General features: G+C 55.8%; 1 protein-coding gene across 1 annotated transcript in view; it reads left to right on the forward strand.

Moving 5' to 3' along the window:
- CROCC2 (ciliary rootlet coiled-coil, rootletin family member 2) overlaps window positions 1-20,850 on the forward strand; it is a 62,858-nt gene that overhangs the window by 23,573 nt on the left and 18,435 nt on the right. Inside the window, exons 16-22 of the mRNA XM_064485398.1 lie at window positions 6,508-6,701; window positions 9,703-9,830; window positions 10,262-10,431; window positions 11,004-11,180; window positions 14,066-14,179; window positions 16,996-17,139; window positions 20,185-20,402. Coding sequence (XP_064341468.1) covers window positions 6,508-6,701; window positions 9,703-9,830; window positions 10,262-10,431; window positions 11,004-11,180; window positions 14,066-14,179; window positions 16,996-17,139; window positions 20,185-20,402 — 1,145 coding nt within the window. The remainder of the gene's footprint in view (window positions 1-6,507; window positions 6,702-9,702; window positions 9,831-10,261; window positions 10,432-11,003; window positions 11,181-14,065; window positions 14,180-16,995; window positions 17,140-20,184; window positions 20,403-20,850) is intronic.

The raw sequence follows: 20,850 nt of genomic DNA on the forward strand, positions 1-20,850 counted from the left end.
GTAGCCACGATGGCGATTAGGAAGCAAACATCTGCACTGGCCCGGCAGGCTCCCTCCAGTCATGGACACCCAGCAGCCTCTGCCCCGGTGAGCACCTCCGTGGACTGGTTTTGCCTGTTCTAGAACTTGTTGTAAACAGAGTCATAGGGTGTGGATGCTTTTGAGTCCAGCTTCTCTCTCTCAACACGATGTCTTTGAGAATCATCCACGTTATTAGGTATATCGAGAGTCCATCCTTTTTGGTGGCATAGTAACATTCCATTGTAGCAATAAACCGCTCTGGCTTACCCATCCACATGCTGCTGGACTTTTGGGTTGTTTCCAGTCTGGGAATGAACAAGACTACTTCAAACATTTGTGTACAAGTCACGTACATATATTCTCAATTCTCTGGAGTAAATACATAGGAGTGAAACTGTGGAGTCACTGGCTAGGTGTGTGTTGAACTTTATAAGAAGCCACCAGGCAGTTTTCCAAAGCGGTTGTGTCATTTTGCTCTACCAGCTGCACAGGAGACTTCCAGCCACGTCTCAGCCTTGTCAGCGTCTGGGATCATCGGGTTTTATTTTCAGCTGTTCTGTGTGTGTGAAGTTAGATGCCACTGTGGCTTTAATTTGCGTTTCCTGATAGCAAATGACCTTAAACACATTTCCATGTGCTCATTAAATATTCATACACCTTATTTTGTCGAGTGTCTCTTCAGGTCCATAGTCGATTTTTCGCTGGGTTTTCACGGTCTGGTTACGGATGCGTAGGCGTCTGCACATCTTGGACACCGCGCTTTGTCAGAAAGGTGTGTTCAAGTTTGTGTGACTTGCCTATGCATTTTCTTAATGGCATTCAACTTTGGCAAAATTCAATCTACCAAGTTTTTAAAAAATTTGTGGTTAGTATTCTCTAGGTGCTGTCTGAGGAATTTTTGCCTAGCCCAAGGACAAGAAAATCTCCTCCTCTGTTTTCATCTAGTTCTTAGGTCTGTGGTCCATTTAAAGTGAAGGTTTCTATACAGCAGCGGTTCTCAAAGTGTGTTCCTCAGACCAGCTGCTTCAGTATCACCTGAGAATTTGTTTAAAGCACAAATTCCCAGCTCCCCTCTCAAAACCTACTGAGTCAGAAACTCTACAGGTGGGGCCCAGGAATCTGGATGCTAAGTGTCCCTTCAGGTGATTCTGATGCACAGTAAAGTGTGAGAACCGCACGTGTATGGTCTGATGTAGGAATTTTAGCCCATTATTTTTCATACTAATACCCAGTTGTTCCAGCACCAATGTTTGAAAAGGCTCTGCTTTCCCCCTTGAATTATCCTGGCAACTTTCTGAAAATAAATTAATCATGTAGGTGCGTGTATGTGCCCGGGTCATATTGTTGATCTGTGTACATCAATCTGTGTATTCATTCTTTCACCAAAATCATAATGTCTTGATTACTGCAGCTTTTTAATAAGTCTTGAAGTTAGGTAGTGCAGGTATTTCCATCTTATTCTTCCTTTTCAGGATTGTTTGGCTATTCTCAAACTTTTGTATATCCGTATACATTTTAGAATTGGATTGTCAGTTTCTACCCACACCCCCCAAAAGCCTGGTAGAACCTTGATTGGAATTGTGTTGAGTTTATTAGATCAATTTGAGAACTGGACATCTTAACTGCATTGAGTCATCCATCCATGAATATGGTATATCTATTTTTTTTTTCTTTACTTAATTCCTCTCAGTTGTGTTTTGTAGTTTTCAATGTAGAGGTCTTGGGATCTTAGATTAAATTAATTCCTAGATTTGATACTGTGAATTGCCTTGCTGTTTTAATTTCATTTTCTTACATTCATTGCTAGTATGTAGAAATACAGTTTCATATATTAACTTTCAATCATGTGACCTTGACAGATTCAGTGATAATCCCCAGGGTTTTACATGTGCATAATCATGTTACCTGCGAATAACAACAGTTTTACTTCCTTTCTGATCTCAGTGACTTTTATTTCTTCTTCTCTTAATTCATTGGCTAAAGATCTGCGGAACAAAATTGAAAAGAAGTGATGGGAGTGGCCATCCTTCTGCGAAACCCAATCATGGGGAAAATTCCATATTTTACCATTAAGTATGATGTTGTCTGTTGGCTTTTCATATATGCCTCTTATCAGATTGAGGAAGTTCTGTTTTATTCCTAGCATGCTGATGTTTTTTAAATCATGAATGGGTTTTGAATTCTGCTAAATGTATTCCCTGAATCTATTAAAATGGTCATATCATTGTTCTTATTCTGTTAATATGGTGAATTATACTGGTTTATTTTTTTAATATTAAACTAACCTTGCATACCTGAGATAAACTCTACTTGGGCATAAGTTAATAACCATTTTATACATGTTTGTTCAGTTTCATAACATTTTGTTAAGGATATTTACATCCATATTCATGAGGAATATTGGTCTGTAATTTTCTTTCCTCATAATATTCTTGTCAGATTTGGAATTAGGATTATGCTGGCCTCGCAGAATAAATTGGAAAGTGTTCCCTCCTCCTCTGTTTCCTGAAAGTGTTTTAAAATCTGCGTGTTTCTTCCTTAAGTGTAAAAAAATTCACTAGGGAAATCATTTGGGTCTGGAGTTTTCTTTGTGAGAAAAGTTTTGATAGCAAGGTCAATTCTTTGATGGATGCAGGTCTTTTCAGATTGCCTACTTGATCTGGTGGCTGTTTCTTCTTCTGCATCCTAATCATTTTGCTTGTTGTATTTTTATTATCATTCAGTTCAAACTATTTTCTCACTTTCCATGTGATTTCTTCTTTGACCCATGGATTATTTAGACATATATTACATAATTTCCAAAAGTAGGAATTTTCTACGTATCTCGTTTTTATCAATGTCTAATATAATTCCATTATAGTCAGAACACCTACTCCGTAGTATCTGAACAGATTTAAATGTACTGAAGCATGTTTTACGGCCCCAGCATATTATCCATCTTGTTGAGCATTCCATGTTCGTGTAAAAAGAGCACACACTATGCTCTTGCTGAGTGTAGTATTACAACTATCAGTTAAGTTGAGTTGCTTGATGATGTTGTTTGAATCTTCTGTGTCCCAATGGGGTTTATTTTACTTCTTTGGGTTTTTTGTCTATGTGTCCTATTACTGCCAGAAAGACATTAAAATCTCTAGATTGTGGAATTGTCTGCTTCTGCCTTTGGTTCTGTCTATTTTTGCTCCATATATTTTGAGTTCCTATTATTAGAAGTATACAAATTAATATTTTATGTCTTTGTGATGAATTTTTATCACTATAAAATGTCCCCCCTCATCTTCACTGATACCCTTTTTCTTGATCTACCTTTTCTGTTGATGGAGCCACACCAACGTTCTTTGCTTAATTTTTTCCATGTTATATCCTTTCCACATATTTACCTTCAATTTGTCTCTGTCTATATGTTTAAAGTATGTTGATTAACGTTGAGTCTTGCTTCTGTATTTACTCTGACAATCTCTATTAATTGGATTGTTTATGTCATTTACATGTAATGTAACTTGATATGCTTGGATAAGTCTACCACCCAGGTGTTTGTTTTCTATTTATCTCTTTTTAAAAATTTTCATATTTCTCCTTTCTGGACTTCTTTTGGGCTAGCTGCATATTTATTTAGTATTCCATTTTATGTTCTCTGTTCATTTTTTTAGCTATACCTCTTTCTGTTATTATTTTAGTGATTACTCTAAAATTATGACGTGCACAATGTATATTCAGATAATATAATACTGCTTCACAATGTCAGGTCCCGACAGCAATGTATTCCACTTGTCCCTTCTGTCCTTTGTACTTGTTTCCATATTTGTATTTCTACATATATTGTTGTAAGCTCTACACTATTAATATTTTTGCTTTAAATGGTAACTTCAACCACACACACTTCAGTTATCTGGTGAAATTCTTCATCTTCTTGGATATGTTCTTGAACATATTAATTACAGTCTTTTTCAAGTCTTTGTCTGGTAACTTCGACGTCTTCATCACCTAACGGGTCTGTTTCTGTTGTCTTTTGCCTCTTAGTTTCCAGTCATTTGGTCTTACCTCCTGGATGCGTAATAGCTCCTGAGCAACAGACTTTATGTTTTTGTAGAGCTAATCTGAGGCTCTGAGTGATATAAACTTCCTCCAAGGGCATTCACTTTTGATTTTGGAACATCAGGAGAAGGGTAGGATCACCTTTATCCAGTGTTGGGTTGAGCTGGGTTGTAACTGGTTCCAGTCTTTTCTGAGAAGTGGTCACGCCAGGACGTTTACCTCAGGGTGAACCGCAGCCCTCCTGTGTTCCTGTCTGGCCCCACCGTGAACTCCAGGTTGTGTTTTCCCAGCTCTGTGAGATCGCCAAAAGCTCTGCCTGCCCTTGCTGCCACTTTTTATTCAGCTTCATTGTTCCTTAGCCCCTTTTTATGAGTTATTTTTTTAAGTATCATTTAAAAACCATACATGGAATCTCAGACTTACCTCCTCTGTGATGTCCTAGCCTCCTGTGCCCTGGCTGCTCTGGTGGCTCTGAACTCCAGGTCCTGTGTCCTCAGTTTCAGAAGCCAAAGCCAAAGGTCATGCTCCAGCCCTTTAGCTGAGGCTTCCTCCTTGGCCCCCGATGCTCTGGGCCCTGTGCTACTTGGGAGCTGCGGACACCTCAAGGGGAAATCTGTGGCAGAACATCAAGCTCACTTGAATCCCCTTCTCTCTGTGATTGGCTCCCTGGGGCCTTGGCTGCCTGGGTATCTCAAGGGCCTTCACACAGATACGTTGAAGGCACATTGTACAGCTTTCCTAGCTGCCGTGGTGGGGAGGCTGTTCCCCAACATCCTCACCGTCCTCAGAAGCAGAGCGCTGTGCTCTTTATTGATGGAGAATCCTTCCACTGGGTACAAGGTACCAGGACAGCCGTCATTTTCATTCAGCCTTTTGGTGAATTCATTCCATGATTCTCTGGCTTTCATTGTTGCTCTTTGGAAGTCAAATATCAGTCTTATTGCTGCTCTTTTGTAGGTAAAGTGTGCTTTTTTCCCTCTGATTTTTAAAGATTTTTTCTTTATCGTTGGTATTCAGAAAGTGTACTGAGCTAGATCTATGTGACGTTTTCTTTGTATTTATCCTTTTGGAGGGATTATAGCTCATTTTAAATCTGTGTCTCGATGTATTTGATTTGACTTGGAAACTTCTTGTCCAGTATCTATTCAAATATTCTCCCCCCTCCCTCTGCAGCTCTGATTACATGTATGTTGGACCTTTCACCTTGTCCTGTATGCCTTTTACACTCTCATCTGTATTTTCCCTCCTTTTTTCTCGTCATGATTCAATCTAATACATTATTTTGTTTATCTTTCACATTGTTATGTCTTCTATTCTGTATAACCCGCCATTGAGCCCATCTGTTGATTTGGGTTATTGTATTTTTAAATGATATTATTTATATTAAGTGTCAGTTCTATTGTGAAATTCTACATTTTACTATCTCTTTGAACATGTTAATCACAGCTATTTTAAAGCCTGTGTGTGATAACTCCAGTATCTGGGTGGCGGGGAGGCATGTGTGTCCACTTTGTGTTCTTACATGTGGTTTTTTGCCACACGATTCTGTCTTTGATATGCCTGATCCTGTTGGTTAAATGCCGAGTGTCATATATGAGAATCATAGAATTAATTTGAGGGTCTTGGTGATGCTGCTCTTCTTCCAGGGAGGGCTGACTTTTGATCCCAGTGGGCAGTGGAGGCAGACAATTACCAAAATCCATGATTAAGGTGATTCAAACCTGAGCTTTAGTTTTTTGAAGGATGGTCTATTTCTGATTCACCATGACTACTAGGACATAGCTCTTCTGTGAGCACAGCTGGACACCTGAGCTGTTGGTCAGGCCCCCTGCCCCTGCTTAGACAGCTGTGAACTTGAGTGTCTGGGCTCTGGAGGCCACACAGGGCTGCCAGAAGCTCTCCTTGGCTTCTCATGCCTCAGCCCAAACTTTTAAGACAGCTGACGCTCTAGGGAGAGAAGAGGTACCAGATGGTGGGCTCACTCTGCCGTCTCCCTTTCCTCCAGGGTCTGCCTCCTTCAGTCCCAGCTGCCCGGCAGCCTTCTGAGGCCTCAGACAGATGCCCGTGCTGTTTTGTCCAGGTCTTTGTGATGTTCTTGGTGGAGGTGTTTGTCTGGTCCTCTCGCACCTCCTTGCATTTCTGTGCAATGTCTCCTGACCTTGCACATTTGTGGCCCCACAAAGGTTACCACTTAGACTGGCTGCTGGCTCCCACCTGAGGGTGTTCAGCTCAGTAGCCTCTCCATCATGGTTCCAGGAGTGGAGGCCCCTCTCCTGTGAAGACACACAGGCACCTGAGGTCCAGTATGTCCCATAGCCACCCTCCTTCTCCACTGTTCCTGCCATGCAGTTCTGCATGAAACCACTCTTTCTGAAGTCCTTCCCTCTCCTCGAGAGGCCCCTCCTCACCCTCCCACTGTCTCTTTCTCTGCTGGGCCCTTCCCCCCACCCCCAGGTCACATGTGAGAAGCAGGCCCTGGAGGAGGAACTGGCCCGGAGACTACAGGACCAGGAGGCCCAGACGGATGCTCTCCAGAGGGCCCTGCAGGAGAAGGAGGCTTTGTCTGAGGAGCGGGCCCAGCTGCTGGCCAAGCAGGAGGCCCTGGAGAGGCAGGGCCAGCTTGTGGCTGATGAAGCAGCTGACCTCAGGTACCTGGGGACCCACCAGCAGGGAGTGGTCACATGGCCTTGTCCTCAGAAAACCACTGTGTGGGGTACAGGCAGTCACTCAGCAGCTGTAGGGCAGGGAGAAAGGCTGTAAGGGAGGGGTGAACACAGTGCCTGTGGGGTCAGGGAGCACCTGGAAGAGGTAAATCCAGTGAGAGCCCTGTGACGGCCTTCCTGAGAGAGGTGGCTGCACTAGCCAGGTGGCAAGTAGCATAAACCCCTCTGAACAGCGGAAAGATGTGGAATGTCTTGCTCATGGATCTGAGCAGTTCAGGGTACACACTGCTTCAGGCAAGGCTGGGTCCAGGCGCTCCCTCAGTGCCCTCAAGGTCTCACCTCTGCCCCGTCAGTGCTGTTTGACTCTGAGGAGACTTCATTCTTGGGCAGGCTCAAGATGAGAGGTGGCAAGATGGCCAGTGGCCACTCTCGGCTCCCTTCTCCAGGAGACAGAGCGCCCTTCTCTCCATGAGGCCTGATTGCTGCTGCTCACGCCGTCTTGAGCTGCTTGATTCCTTTGATCACAGGGCTCAGATTGGCAGGCTGGGGTCCCATGGCAGCCCCAGGGAACCGAGAGGCTGAGGGAGGGGCAGGGTGATCCCTGAAGACCACTGGGGCCACTTCCAGGAAATGTGGAGCAGACGCTTGTAGGCAAGGACGGAGGTGCCCTGTGGGCTGTTGCCTGGTGCACTGAGCTGGTCCTGTGACGTCTGACAATGTCCAGAACCTGGTAGCTGTCTGCCCTGGTGCCCTTCTCAGGAACATCTAAGTACTTTTGCAGAAAGATTTCCTCTCACAATTCCAGAATCTGCGACCATGGGGAAATTTGGAGCCCAGAGTCCTTGAACTTCTTCACAGAAATCTCCCCTCCCAGTGGAAGTCAGGAATTGGAACAGGAAGCTGGATGAAGGCTTCTCCAGGAGGGCGGCATCAGAGGGTCCCAGCACCCTGCCCCCAGCCCCGTCCCAGGCCCCACCAGTACTCAGAGGGCAGAGGTTGAAGGCCTCTTGCCTCCCGCCAGCATGTGCTGCCCAGATCTCGGGCCCTGGTCAGCAGTCCCTCCTCCAGCCTCTGCCCTGACCCCAGGGCCTCTGTATGTTGTGGCCCTGCAGCCCCCGCATGGAGTCACATGACCGCTCCACAGCATTTCCCAGGGACCAGTCTGGTCACAGGGCTGCTGCAGCACCTCACTTCTCCTGATGACCAAAGACCCTGGGTTTTGAGGTCCTCCAGCCCCCAGCCCGAGGCCCTGAGAAGACTGCAGTGAGATAGACTGAGGTCCCCACCTGCCACCACGCTCAGCCTCCCTCCAGGAGGCAAGGTGCTCTTGGGCTCCAGTGGAGGGAGACACTGGACACATCCTCTGGGTCTCCAGCTCTGGGTGAAGATTTGTCTGAGGGTCCCAGGCGGGCATCTGGGAGGAGGGTCTGAGGCAGACAGAAAGGGGGCTTCACATGCAGCGCTGGGGAGGGCAGCCCAGGTGAAGGGAGCTCTCGCGCAGACGTGGGGAGAGGGGGCACGTAGGATGCTTACAGAGGGGGGCTGGAAGAGAGACTGGGGTGTCAGAGGAGTGGGGTTTCTGGGCTCTGAAGCCATCAGGGAAACCTGGAAGGTGCTGGCACGCCCTACCACCGCCAAGGGTGGCAGCGCTGTGCAGGGGCCCGCGGGAGACCAAGGCGGGACCAGGACGGCTGTGCGCCGGCTGTCTGTGTCTTCACATGGGTGTTTGTGCAGTGTTTATGGTGTGTCCTCGTGTTGCTTGCTTGGTGGTTCTTCCACTGAACGTCACCCAGCACGTGATGGAGCACAGAAACTATTAAAACGTGCTCGTTGGCTGGCTGGTGACTGACGGACTGGTTGTCAGAAAGGCAGTCCGCGTCTTCCTGCTCCTCAGGAGGTGCGGCTGTGAGCTGCCGTGTCCACACCAACTACACCTGGGTGCACAGACGCACAGATGGCTTCTTCGCACAGCGGAATCGTGCTGCGTGCGAAGTCCTGCTCTGGCGGCTGCTGCTCAGAGCCACTCTTTCGGGGAAAATAGAGAAGAGCATTTCCCCGACCTCGTTAACAATGATGTGATGCATCGCCATTTCTAAAGCATCCTGCCATTTGTCAGCGTGAAGCTAGGAGTGATCAGCGCCCGGTGTGAAGCCATGGGGAGCACGCTTGTGCTGCGTGACTGGTTCGTGTGCATTTGTAAGGAACTGACACCTAGAAGTGGAATTGCTGGCTCAAAGATACACACACTTGACATTTTGAAATTTCCCAGTACCCTCCTCCACCAAAAAAATGGTCCTCACACCCTTGCCAACACTAGATATGATCATTATTCTGAGATTTTGCTAACGTGGTGCGTGATCAGTAACACATAGTCATGGTTTGAACCCCCTTGAATGCTAGTAAGTTTCACACGTTTATCTGCCATTTGTGTCTGCTTTGTGAATGACAGACCTTGTGCTCCTTTTTCTGTGGGGTCAGTCGCCTTCTGTCATTGATTGCTGGCAGCTCTTTGTGTATGACGGATATTAACCCTTTATATATTTAGTGCAGTTTTTCCTCCAAGTCTGTCCCTTGTCTTTTGACTCTGTTTGTGGAATCTTTTCCGCACAAAAGCTCCATCCCCCTCTGTTTAAGTGTATTCAGATCTGTTGGCCTCTTTATTTTGTCTTCTGCCTTTTGTGTCTTGCTTAAAATTGTAAAACACCCTTCTGTATTTTTTCTACTATCTTTACAGCTCTGACTTGTTTTGTCGCTGTCTGCTTTGCTTTGGTTTGGTTTTGCATTTAGCTTTTGAATCCACCTGGAGCGTTTTTTGTGTAGGGTCCAGTTTGTTTTTAGAGTCCTCTGGTGTGTCCTCTGGTTACCTTTCGAATTACCCGCCTGGCTTTGGCAGGCCCCATTCTAGCAGGCAGCTTCTGCACCACCCTGCTCCGCGGGATCCTTCGCTGGTGGGTGACTCGCTCTGTCATTTGTTGACTCTCTGCAGGGCCGAGAGGGACTCTCTGGAGAGCAGCCTCTTTGAGGCCCAGCAGCTGACAGCACAGCTGCAGACACAGCAGGAGCAGCTGGAGGGAGAGGCCCAGAGCGCCAGGCTGGCCCAGCAGGCCTTGCAAGGTGCTCACGGACGGGCTCCCCAGGCTCCTCCCCCCGCGTCAGCCCTGGAAGGGCCCTGAAGGGGCCCAGACACAGCCTAGAGCTCTCGCGGCTGACCGGGTAGCGCCACTGTTGTTGGTGAGGGCCGGGCACCTGCCCAGCCTGCTTCCAGTGCTGGCCCAAGGCTCAGAACTGGGCTGTGGCCCAGGGTCAGCATGGCAGCCCCTTGCCCCATCCCCTGTGCTCCTGCCCCTCAGCCCACCCAGCCACGTGCCAGCCAGCCAGCGCTGGGCGGCGACCCGGGCGCACACCTGCACGGGGGCGTGGAGCTCTGTCCTGCCAGCTTGGGCAGAGCTGAGGGGGCTGTCACTCCACAGGGAGCTCATGGGGGCTGCAGGGTGTTTTGGGGGTGGGAGGGGCAGCCAGTCTCTGATGCACCTGTCACTTCTCAGTGGAACTGGAGCAGCTGAAAAGCACCTGGGAGGTCCAGGACACGAGGCTGCAGTGGGACGTGGGGCAGCTCCGGCGGCAGGTGGCGCAGCAGGAGCGGGACGTGCAGCTGGCCCTGGAGAGCCGGGCGCTGGCCCACCACGAGGACCTGGCCCGGCTCCAGAGGGAGAAGGTCTGCTGCCCGGGGACCACTGCCCGGTCACCTCCCTGGAGTCTACCCCGTCCCAGAGGACGGCAGGGGAGGGGCCCCAGGAGACAGAGGTGCCCAGACCACACTGAGGCGGGGCCAGGGGAGGACTCTGCACAGCTCACGTGGGCAGCCAGGGTGTGGCCCAGAGTGTGCGTGCAACACCGGTCCCTCACAGGGGGGTCTCCCCCATGTCAGCTGACCCGGCCGTGATCGGAGGGCCCGTCTGAGCCGTCCCACTGGTTGCAGGCTCCTGCAGGCCTTGTTTGACACGTCCTTGCACCCGTGGCCGTCGGGGCGCCTGGGGCTCTGTGGAAGCTCAGGTGTGAGGTACCTGGGGGACGGTGGACACGGAGGCCCAGAGAGCCCCTTGCGGCCCTTGCTTCAGTGTCACTGTGTATGGCACGAGGTCGTGAAGCCGGCTGGACTGGGTGGTCCCCGGTGCACGTCCTGCCCTGGCGCCCCCTGAACCGTCCCCCACCCAGGGCCACAGGCGCCTGCTGGCTCACGAGTCCTGACCTGGCGTCTTCGCTGCCCGTCCCTCTTCCTCGGCCCAGGAGGCCCTGCGTCTGTCTCTGACGGAGGAGAGGGAAGTGTCAGCACGCCGGCTGGAGCAGGAGAAGGAGCTGGTGGCAAGAGGTGCAGCCAAGGGGGAGGCTCTGAGGGAGGAAATTCAGAGCCTGAAGCACGAGCAGGAGGAGCGTCTCCTTCAGCTGGAACAGGAGACGCAGCAGGTGACGGGGGCTGCGAGCAGCAGGGCATCCTCCCCTCCACCTCCCCGCGCCGTCGCCGCCCCAGCAAGAGGGCTGTGGGGGGGGGGGCTGCTCCTGGTCACTGCCTTGCAGCTTTGTCTTCCACAGCAGGCCTGGTGGACGGACCCCCACCCATCCCTCCATCCAACCATCCATCCCTCCATTCACCTGTCCGCCCACTCATCCCTCTGCCCATTAATCTACCTGCCCATTTATACATCCATGCTCTTCACTGTCCCTCCATTCATTTTTTTTTCAAAAAAAATTTTTTGCAGGGGGGGAGGTAATTAGGTTTGTTTGTTTGTTTGTTTGTTTGTTTATGGAGGAGGTCCTGGGATTGAACCCAGGACCTTGTGTATGCTAAGCATGCACTCTACCACTTGAGCTGTACCCTCCCCCCCAACTCCATTCACTTGTCCATCATCCATCCACTCCCTTGAATATCCATCCTTCTATTCACACAGCCATCTGTCCATCCACATACATGGCCGTCTAGTACCACACCCAACTGACCATAATCTATCTACCAGTTTCCTTAAACATCCATCCAACTATCCATGCATCTAACCATCCATCCATCCAACTATCCATGCATCTAACCATCCATCCATCCAACTATCCATGCATCTAACCATCCATCCATCCAACTATCCATGCATCTAACCATCCATCCATCCAACTATCCATGCACTCATCTGACCCTCCTCTATTCACTCACTCAACCGCCCAACCATCCACTCAAAGATCTTTCCCTCTGTCCACACACTCAGCTGTCCATCCACATCCACTATCCATCTATGTGTCTGATTATCCATCCGCCCATCTGATCATCCAGCCAGCCGTCCATCAATGTATCCAGCAGCCATCAGCCAGCCACCTGCCCATCCTCCAGCCCACAGGCTGTTGGAACTCAGGCACTGGGCACATAAAAGCTACCCTCTGAGTCCAGCCTCTTCCAGTACACCTCGAAGCACTCACTTGCTGCTGAGCGAATGGAGCACACGGGCAAACACGCTCCTGCGGGTTGTCACATGGTGTGCGAGGACTCCTGATGTCGGTACAAGTCCCACATGGCAGGGGAGGAGTCACGGTCGCAGGGACACCCAAGGTTTACTGTTGGACTCTCTGCTTCCTGCTTGGATTCTCACAGCACAGTGGGATGCTTGCCCTTCTTTGTCCAGTTTTACTGGTGGGGAAGCAAGATTCACAGATGGTGAATAGCTTGCCCAGGGCTGCGCAGTGCACCTGCTGGCCACTGGGGTCCTCGTTCTTTGCTGCTCCTCTGTTCCGCTTCCTGAAAGGCAGGGAGCAAAGGCCTTCCAGCTGTGATGGCGCTTCAGGGGCGGGGCTTAAAGGAGGAACAGGCAGTTGTGGCAGAGAGGGAACCAGCACTCCATGGGTGTCTGGGGACGGTGTGCATTTCTGAGCAGAAAGCCTCAGTTTCAGCAGTGCACTGGGGTGACTCACAGAACACAAGGAAACAGCACACGTACAGTCATAGTTCTACCGTAGAGGACTCGGGGGCAGGACAAGCCCAGTGAAGATACGCAGGGACTGGCCTTCTCCCCGTAGAGTCCGGGCAAGTGGTCCTGGATGGACAGAGGGGTGGGTGGTGGGCAGGTGGCTGGATGGCCGTCCGCCAGGCCTGCCGTGGAGGACAAAGCTGCCAAGCAGTGACCAGGAAGGGCTGCCCCCGCAGCCCTCTTGCTGGGGCGGCGACAGCACGTGAGGGCGCTCACCAGCCGGGCAGCTCCAGGGCTCCCTCGCGCGGGTGTGATTGCCTGAACTCAGCGTCCGGCCCCTCCCCAAGGCTGGGAGGTGAGCGATCTCACTGCCCCAGTGTTCTAATCACCTTGTTAGAGCAAGCTCAGATGGGATCCCAGGGCCCGTGGATAACCAAGACACCCCCGACTCGTGAAGTTCCGCGGGGTTGCAGGCTCCCCGCACCGCCCCAGGGACCCAGGACGAAAAAAAGAGATTCTTTGTTCTGGAACGTCCTCTCAGAGACTCCAGCGCCCAGACCGGCAGATAGGGGAGCCTGCTGTCAGGCCCGCCCCCGCAGCGCGGGCGTGCAGAGTACGTGCGGCACTCCAGGCCTTCCTCGTCTCAGGATCTACAGACCTGGGGCCTTTCCACCCTGTTTCCAGGGCTTGATTGCTTTTTCACAGCTGCGTAATGCCCCAGCGGTCTCACGGATCACCGTGTGTTTTGTTGGCCTCCCTTGGGTGGGACTCCTGTTGCAGTTACAAGTGTTACACACAGTCACCGGTGGCCCTGAGCATGGGTCGCCCCACACTCGTCCACGCGTGTCCCCAGGCTGCCTTCCCCAGTGGGCCTGGGCATGGAGAGAATGTGCATGTGTGACCCACAGGTGTTGCCGAATTCCTGCCGCCCCCACAGCCTGGTGACAGAGCAGTGCTGATGGGAGAAACGCGGCCCCTCGGGGCCTCATGCACGCCTCCTCACCCTGAGGGACATGAAGCATTTGGGGAGGTTCAGGACCATCAGTGGTGCCTGCCCTGTGCTCAGGAAGCATCGCCTGGACCGGGTGGGCTGCTCTGGGGAGGAGGTGGTCTGTGAAGCCCCCTGACCCACGCTGGGAAAGAGCAGGTGTTGGGCAGGTGCAGGTGGGAGGGGGAAGGACGCCCTGGTCGGGGGGCCGCCCAGCCCAAGTTGGGAGGCTGGACCCGTCCAGGGGGAGAGGGGGCCGCACCCACCCCCTCTGGACACAGAGGCCTGTGAGGGGCTGCCTCCTTCCGGAGCGGGGACATGGAGCCAGGAAGGGCTGGGGAATCCAGCGTTCGGCCGAGCCTCCCCTTAGAGCGGGCCCCCGGCCCTCTCACAAGCACCCCGCCCTGGTTGCCCAGGCCCTGTCTCTGAAGGACACGGAGATGAACCGGCTGAGGGAGGAGCTCGCGAGCACCGCGCAGGAGCTGGACCTGGTGCGGCAGGAGGCCCGGAGCCAGCAGGCACGAGCTGAGGTGAGCCCCACACCGGCACGGCCCTGCTGGCCCCACCAGACCCCTGGATGCACCCCCTCCTGCCTGCTCACAGAGACACATGCCTCCATCCCTGATCCTTGAGCCTCAGTTTCCCCTGGGCCTCTGCAGGTCTCCTGCTGGGAGGGGACACTAAGGGAAGAAAGCGATGGGGCGGGGCGGGGCAGAAGCCAGCGAGAGGAGGGCCTGGGGCTGCGAATGAGCCAGCAGCAAGTGCGGCAGAACCCAGGCCCGCGCCCGCCAGCCCTCCAGCCCCAGCCTCACCTGTCTGCACCTGAGCTGCCCGTGGGAAAGAGAAGCTGCGGGAGGCGTGCTCAGGGGCCTCTGGGGGCCGGCTCACTGGAGGGGCCCCTTCCAAAGGAGAAACCCAACCAGGAAGAGAGGCGTCCACCCAGGGGCCAGGAGAGACCCCAGCAGGCAGCCTCCCACCTCGGGCCAGTGGACAGAGGCCCACATGTTCATGGAGGCCACTGTGGGAGCCAGCTAGGGTCACCTGGGGACCCTGACTCCTCTTCAGGAGCCCATGTCTGGGGGAGCGGGGCAGGCAACAGCAGCTGAGACGGGGGTGGGGGCGGCAACCCTGGGGCCCTGTACCCCCACCCCACGGGCAGGGCTGGGCACCCACTGCTGTCACTGGCAGGGTAGCCTCAGCCCATTTATGAAGTGGTGCCAACCCCCGCGTGAGTGATACAAAGACAAGGTGACAGAACGTGGATGGAGAGCTCAGGGTCAGGGCCACTGCCCCGGGGGCTGGTGGGGGTCGTGTGCACTGAGTGTGTTCCTGGATGCAGGAGCCGGGGTTGGGGAGACAGCCTTCCGCCCTGCAGGGAGTGGCCATGGTCAAGGGTGAGGCTGGACCCTGTTGCTCACCTCCCCTCCGGGCTCCACGTGCTCCCACTGAGCTCAGCGGGGCCAGCACCCCGTCTCCTCTGCCTCCTGCCTCCGTCCTTCCAGTCTGGGCGCCTTCACACTTAATCTAGGAGATTCTTTTCAGCCTGGTCCTGGTGTGTCCCCAGCCCGAAGGGCGAGGGGTCAGATGCTCCCCTGGTGTTACGTGAATGAGTGAGTGGACGGAACGTGGGCCGCAGGGCCGGGCCCGGAGCTGACCCCACGAGTGGGGCCTTGCTTGCTGACTGCTCGGGCCCCGGGGACAGCAGTGGGCGTGAGAAGGCCCCCTGGCTGAGGGCAGGGTGCCCAGACAACAGGGCCTGGGGCGGCCACACAGTGTGTGCCGACCTGCGGGGCGTCTGGGGGCGGGGCGCTGTACAGAGGAAGTGTTGCAATTAGGAACTGGCGCCCAGGGCGTTTCTTCACCCCCACTGCCTGCACAGCAGCCCGGCCCCGGGTCCCTGAGCAGAGCCGCCCGAGCAGCTCCTGGCGCCCGGGACAGTCTTGCCCAAGAGCCTGTCTCCCCAGAGCTCCCGCCCTGCTCCGTCCCACCCCCGAGGCCGATGGCCCTTCCGCAGGCACAGCCGCAGGGGTGTGGGAGGCCCCATGGGACAGTGGCCTCCGTTCTCTGACCACCCCTAGCGGCTCCCTCCACCCACCCCGACGGCAGGGGACCAGGAAAGACCCCCAGGACCCCAGGAGCTGACAGCCGGCTCGCAGAGGGGCCTCCCTTGAGCTGGCTCTGAGTCTCCCCCCGGGCTGGAGATGGCCTGCCAGCAGCCGACTCTTCTGGGAACTCGTTAAGCCTTCTTTTGCCACCTCGGCTTGGCAAATGGAAATTAAAACGCACTGAGAGGGGAGGGAGGGGAGAAGTGCCTGCCAAGGATCTCCAGTCGTGGGGTGACCTAGGAGGGAGCCCCTGGGAGTGGAGGGCTCCCAGCCACACGAGGCATTCACGGCAGCCGTGCTGGGGCCTTCTTGGGGGCGCAGCTGAAACTGGCCAACCAAGGTGACACTTCTCAGTGGAGCAGGACAGCGGGGGCCGGAACAGAGGCAGCACCAGTGAAGCACCTTCACCAAGAGGACGAGGCTCAGCCTGAGAGCCCCCAGCCTCCAGAGCCCTCAGGCAGCGGCCTGCAGGATCCAGAGGGGAGTAGGGGGGTCTCCCAGAGACCCAGGGGTGGGGGCAGCAGCACGGTTGCCACACCCCCATGGAGCACAAAGCCAGCTCTGTCGCCTGCCGGCAGGGGAAACTGCCCCTCTTGGCCTGGACTGCCCTGGGGCAGAGGTGCCCTGGCCAGGAGATCAGGCTGGGCCTCGGGCTCAGGGTGAGCACGTAGCATCCTTGTTCATGGACAGGAGGCTGCTCGAGTAAAGACCCTCTGGCCTAAGTGCCCATCTGCTAGCCCTGAGGGGAGGGTCTTGGGCCCTGTGACCACAGGAAAGCAGACCCAGGCTAAGCCATGTCCGGAGAGGATGTCCCAGCCATGGAGCATGGCCACGTGGTCCCGACAGGGACAGCCCCACCCAAGGGATGCAGGCGGAGCCCCACAAGTCCTCCCCAGTGCTGTGGGTGCTCACATATTTAGAGGCGGGGGGCACTGTGGGTCCCCCCAACCCCCATCTGCCTGCTTGGAAGTTCAGGGGGTGCAGGGTCAGCCCTTCTGCATGGGAAGGTCCCCTCTGGGGCCTCTGCCCCCACCCTTGTCCCTGCGTCCCCTCAGGACCTGGCATTGGTGGCACTGGCCATGGTCAGCGGGAGACCACCTTGTGTGGTCTGAGCAGGCCACTTGGCTGGCCCCAGGACAGCGTGTGGCTGCCCACGTGGGCCTGAGCTGATGGCCAGGTGCCTGCGCTTCAGGTGGTCCCTTGATGCCACAGCCGGCTTACTGCCCCCCAACCCCTGCCAGGCCACCGTCAGCGCCATGACTGCAGAGCTGAAGGCCCTGCAGGCCCAGTTTGAGGACGCCATCTCAGCCCATCAGATAGAGGCCAGGGCTCTGAGCGAGAGGCTCCGGGAGACGGCGGCGGAGCGAAGCACCGCGGGGAGAGAGGTGAGGTGATGCTACGGACGGCTGGGCTCCACAAGGGAAGGGAGGGGAGGCCTTCCAGCGGCAGGTGTGGCCTGAGGGGTAGGGAGGGGACCCTTGTCCAGCCCCTAGCCACCCAACAAGCCGTGGGAAGACCCTGGGTGAGGAGATGCTGGTCCAGACTCCACGGACCGGGCATGGGGGGTGGGGGAAGGGCGGGGTCTGGTGGGGTTTTCAGGGGCAGCCATGCATGGGCCCAGCCAAGGCTGAGAGCCTGACCCAGGGCCCCCAGGAGCCATATGCAGTGTCCCGGGGTGGGACAGCCCCGGGCAGGGCGAGGAGAGGCCCCGGCCAGACAAGGCTGGGGCTCAGCAGGCAGGCAGATTGGGGAGGTGTTTCTGAAGGAGATTTGACAGGACTTGGGGACGGCTGGAGAGGGGAGGGCAGGAGGGCACAGGGATTTGGGCTGGGGGAGGGAGGGCCCGCAGGGAGCAGGCGACCTCGTGCACTCCCCGGGCCATGTGCCAAGACTGGCGGGCGGCGCTGCGGGGAGCGGCCTGCACGCACCAGGCCTCCAAGGCGGCGGCAGAATGAGGAGAGGGGCTGGGCCTCCCCCAGCACCCCCGAGAGGAGAGCTGGCCGAGAGAGGAAGAGAGTGTGATTTAACATGACAGGCTGTTTACTTTGGCCCCCAAAGAGAAAGGTCCCCTTTCAACAGATTTCGAAGTCAGGCCCGGTCAGCGACCACACGGGGAAACAGAGCAAGACTTTCAAACTGGGGGCAGTGGGGGAGGAGCTGGGGGGCTGGGGGCGCATCTGTTCTGGGGGGTGAAGGGAGAAAGTGCAGCCTCGTGGGAAGTTCAGGTTCCCGGACAGGCCGCCCCAGAAGGGAGAGGGGCCCCCAGAAAAGGAGCGGAGGACGGGGAGGCTGAGGCGGGTGAGGGGGTGGGGGGCAGGGGGACAATGGCAGAGAGAGGGGGCCCAGAGAGCCCTCCCAGGTGCCGGGCTGGCCCAGCGTCGCCATGGAGACCATGGCATTTTCACAGTCTTTAAACTGGAGGCACGTCCAGGCCTCTCGCAGCCCTGCCCGAGGTCCACATGTGGGTCTGTGTGTGTGCACGCATGTGCGCACCCACCACACAGATCACACACGTGCACACGCCACACACTAACACGATACATACATCTCCTGTGCACATGGAGACCACACCCCGATGCACACACACACACACGCGTGGACACCACCCTCACACTTGCACACACGTATGGACACCACGGAGAGCACACGTATGTGCGACCAGCAGCACGTGTGGCTCCACACGTGCTCACACAATGCACATGCATGTCTGTGCTTGCACATGTGCAATTGCACACACCACATGCTCACACATGCTGTGTGCATACACACACACACAAGCACACGTGTGTGTGCTCGCCCATAAATGCACACGCAGGAACACGCGCACACGGGCCAGGGCCCCACAACAGCTCCTCCCCTGCTTTCCCTCCCCTGTGCAGAGCCCTCGGGCCGCCTCCCTGCAGGAGATTTCAAAAGAGGCTGTTTATACAATTTCTAGTAAAGAAATAATTACTATAATCACATTAAGCGATTTGGCTGTAAAATTCCTGTAAAAGGGACGGTTGTTCTCATGAGGCGGGGGGTGGGGGAGGTCCCCCGCGTTTGTTTTACTTGTTTTCATCTCCCTGGCCCTGGGAAATGAAAACAGCTCCTTTTATGATGGACGGGCCCTTTCGCTGGTCCTTGACCTTGGGGTGGATTTCTGCTGAGCTCAGCGGAAAATGCTCCGCACGGTTGTGGCTCCCACATGTAGGGGGCGGGAGGGGAGCGGAGGGGACTCAGGCCCGTCCCAAAAACAGAACAACACTAACAGCGGGCGGATGCGGGAGCTGGCCTGGCCAAGGGCCTGGACAGCATCCTGCTGACACAGCCAGCCAAGTGGGGAAGTGGGGTTTGCTCCTGGCACCGGCCCTTGACCCGGCTCCGTTTCTGTGGCTCCTCTGCCGGCTCCCTCCACCTGCTCCTCGGTGGAGCCCTGGTCGAGGCCAGAGCGCCGAGCCCCAGCCCCACAGCCTGGGAGTCCAGGGGTGGGCTGCCCCTTCCCCAGGTCTGCGCTGCCCTCCAGCCCCTCCCACCAGGGGCTGCGCCTGGGGGCCCAAGGCAGTGAGGACCCTCACCCCAGCCCACACTTCAGCTCCCAGAACCACCGAGTCAGCGGGCCCTGCCTGGAAGCCCTGGGGGCAAGGAGGGCCCAGGTGCAGGGGTGGCACAGGCCCTGGCTCCAGCACAGTGGGTGTCCTGCCCTGGGCCCAAAGCAGGCCTGGCAGGGGACGAGGACACACCGGCAGCCTCTCCCTCTCCTTGAGGCAGCTCACAGAGACACAGTGCAGCCTGGGGCCGGGATCCTGTCTGCTGGGCCCTGAAGTCCCCGCTGGCTCCAGCGTCTTCCCACCCCAGGCCTCCACTGTCGCCATCCCTGGGGTTTAGGAGGCCATCGAAGCGTGTGCCTGTGATGGCCACAGCCTGGCCCGAGTGGACGGGGGATGCTGAGGGCGCAGTGACCCAGAGACCCACCTCCCCGTTGCCTCCCTCTCCGACAGGGGAACGAGGCCTGAGGGAGAGGCCATGCCCATGGCCATTCCGGGATCAGGAGCCTGGGCCCCTGAGCCTGCTGGTCACTCCGGGGCTGGCAGTGGCCCAGGCACCACACCGTTACTGAAGGGGAGGAGTGGGCACAAGGGACAGCAGGTGGGGACAGTACGGATATGTGGGCAGCGCTGCTTCCCACACCGGCCCTGCTGACAGGATCAGTGTCAGGGCAGGTCCAGGGCCAGGGTCAGGGGCTCTGGGACAGGCCCTCGTGAGCCGCCCTGCAGCCTCAGCGGCAGCAGGGGAGGTACTGTGGGGACAAAGCCAGGCTGTCTGCTTCTCCTTCAAGTCCTTGAGGGGGGGACACCTGTCCTGCTGCCAGACCAGAGCCAGAGGCCACTGCTGACCCCGGCCCAGGGCCCCCAGCTGGCCCCTAGAGCTGCCCGCTCTCCTCAACCCAGGCCAAGAGGCTGCGGGCACAGCTGGACGAGGCCCAGGGAGGGCTGGCCGCACTGCGCCGGGAGCTGCAGGGCAGCGAGGAGAGCCGGGCGGGGCTGCGCAGGGAGGCCCTGGAGGCCCGCCGGGCGCTGGGTGACGAGGTCCACGAGAAGGACGTGCTGCAGGATTCCAACACCGAGCTGCGGGCCGCCATCCGCAGGGCTGAGCACGAGAAGGCCAGGTAGGGTGGCCGCCCCTAGGAGCAGTTGCAAGGGAGCCCTCCAACCCCAGTGAGGAGTCAGGGGCAAGGCAGTGGGGCCTGGGGTGCCCTACTAGGCTGGGCAAGGTGCTGGTGGAGTGCACACACCAAGCCAACCTAGGATGCCAGCTGCCCAGCTGAAGGGTCCACCGTGCTGGCCCCAGCACAGAGGCTGGGACGCAGACAGGCCTGTCCTCACACTCAGAGCGTTCCATTTAGCAGGCAAGATGGCCCTAAGTGACCGGAAGGAGACAGCCAGAGGGTGGGTATCAGAGGGAGGCGGAGGCCTGGCCGGTGGCTCCGGGAGGCCTGCCACAGGCAGGACAGCCAGGCTGGGTGTGTAGCCTCCCAGGGGAGCAGCAGAGGTGCGGCTGGTGCTGGACATTAGATCTCTGGAGGGAGGGTGTGGAGCAGGGGTGGGGAAGGCAGG

This window comes from Camelus dromedarius, chromosome 4, assembly GCF_036321535.1.
Source record: "Camelus dromedarius isolate mCamDro1 chromosome 4, mCamDro1.pat, whole genome shotgun sequence".
In the NCBI taxonomy this organism is placed as follows: domain Eukaryota; kingdom Metazoa; phylum Chordata; class Mammalia; order Artiodactyla; family Camelidae; genus Camelus; species Camelus dromedarius.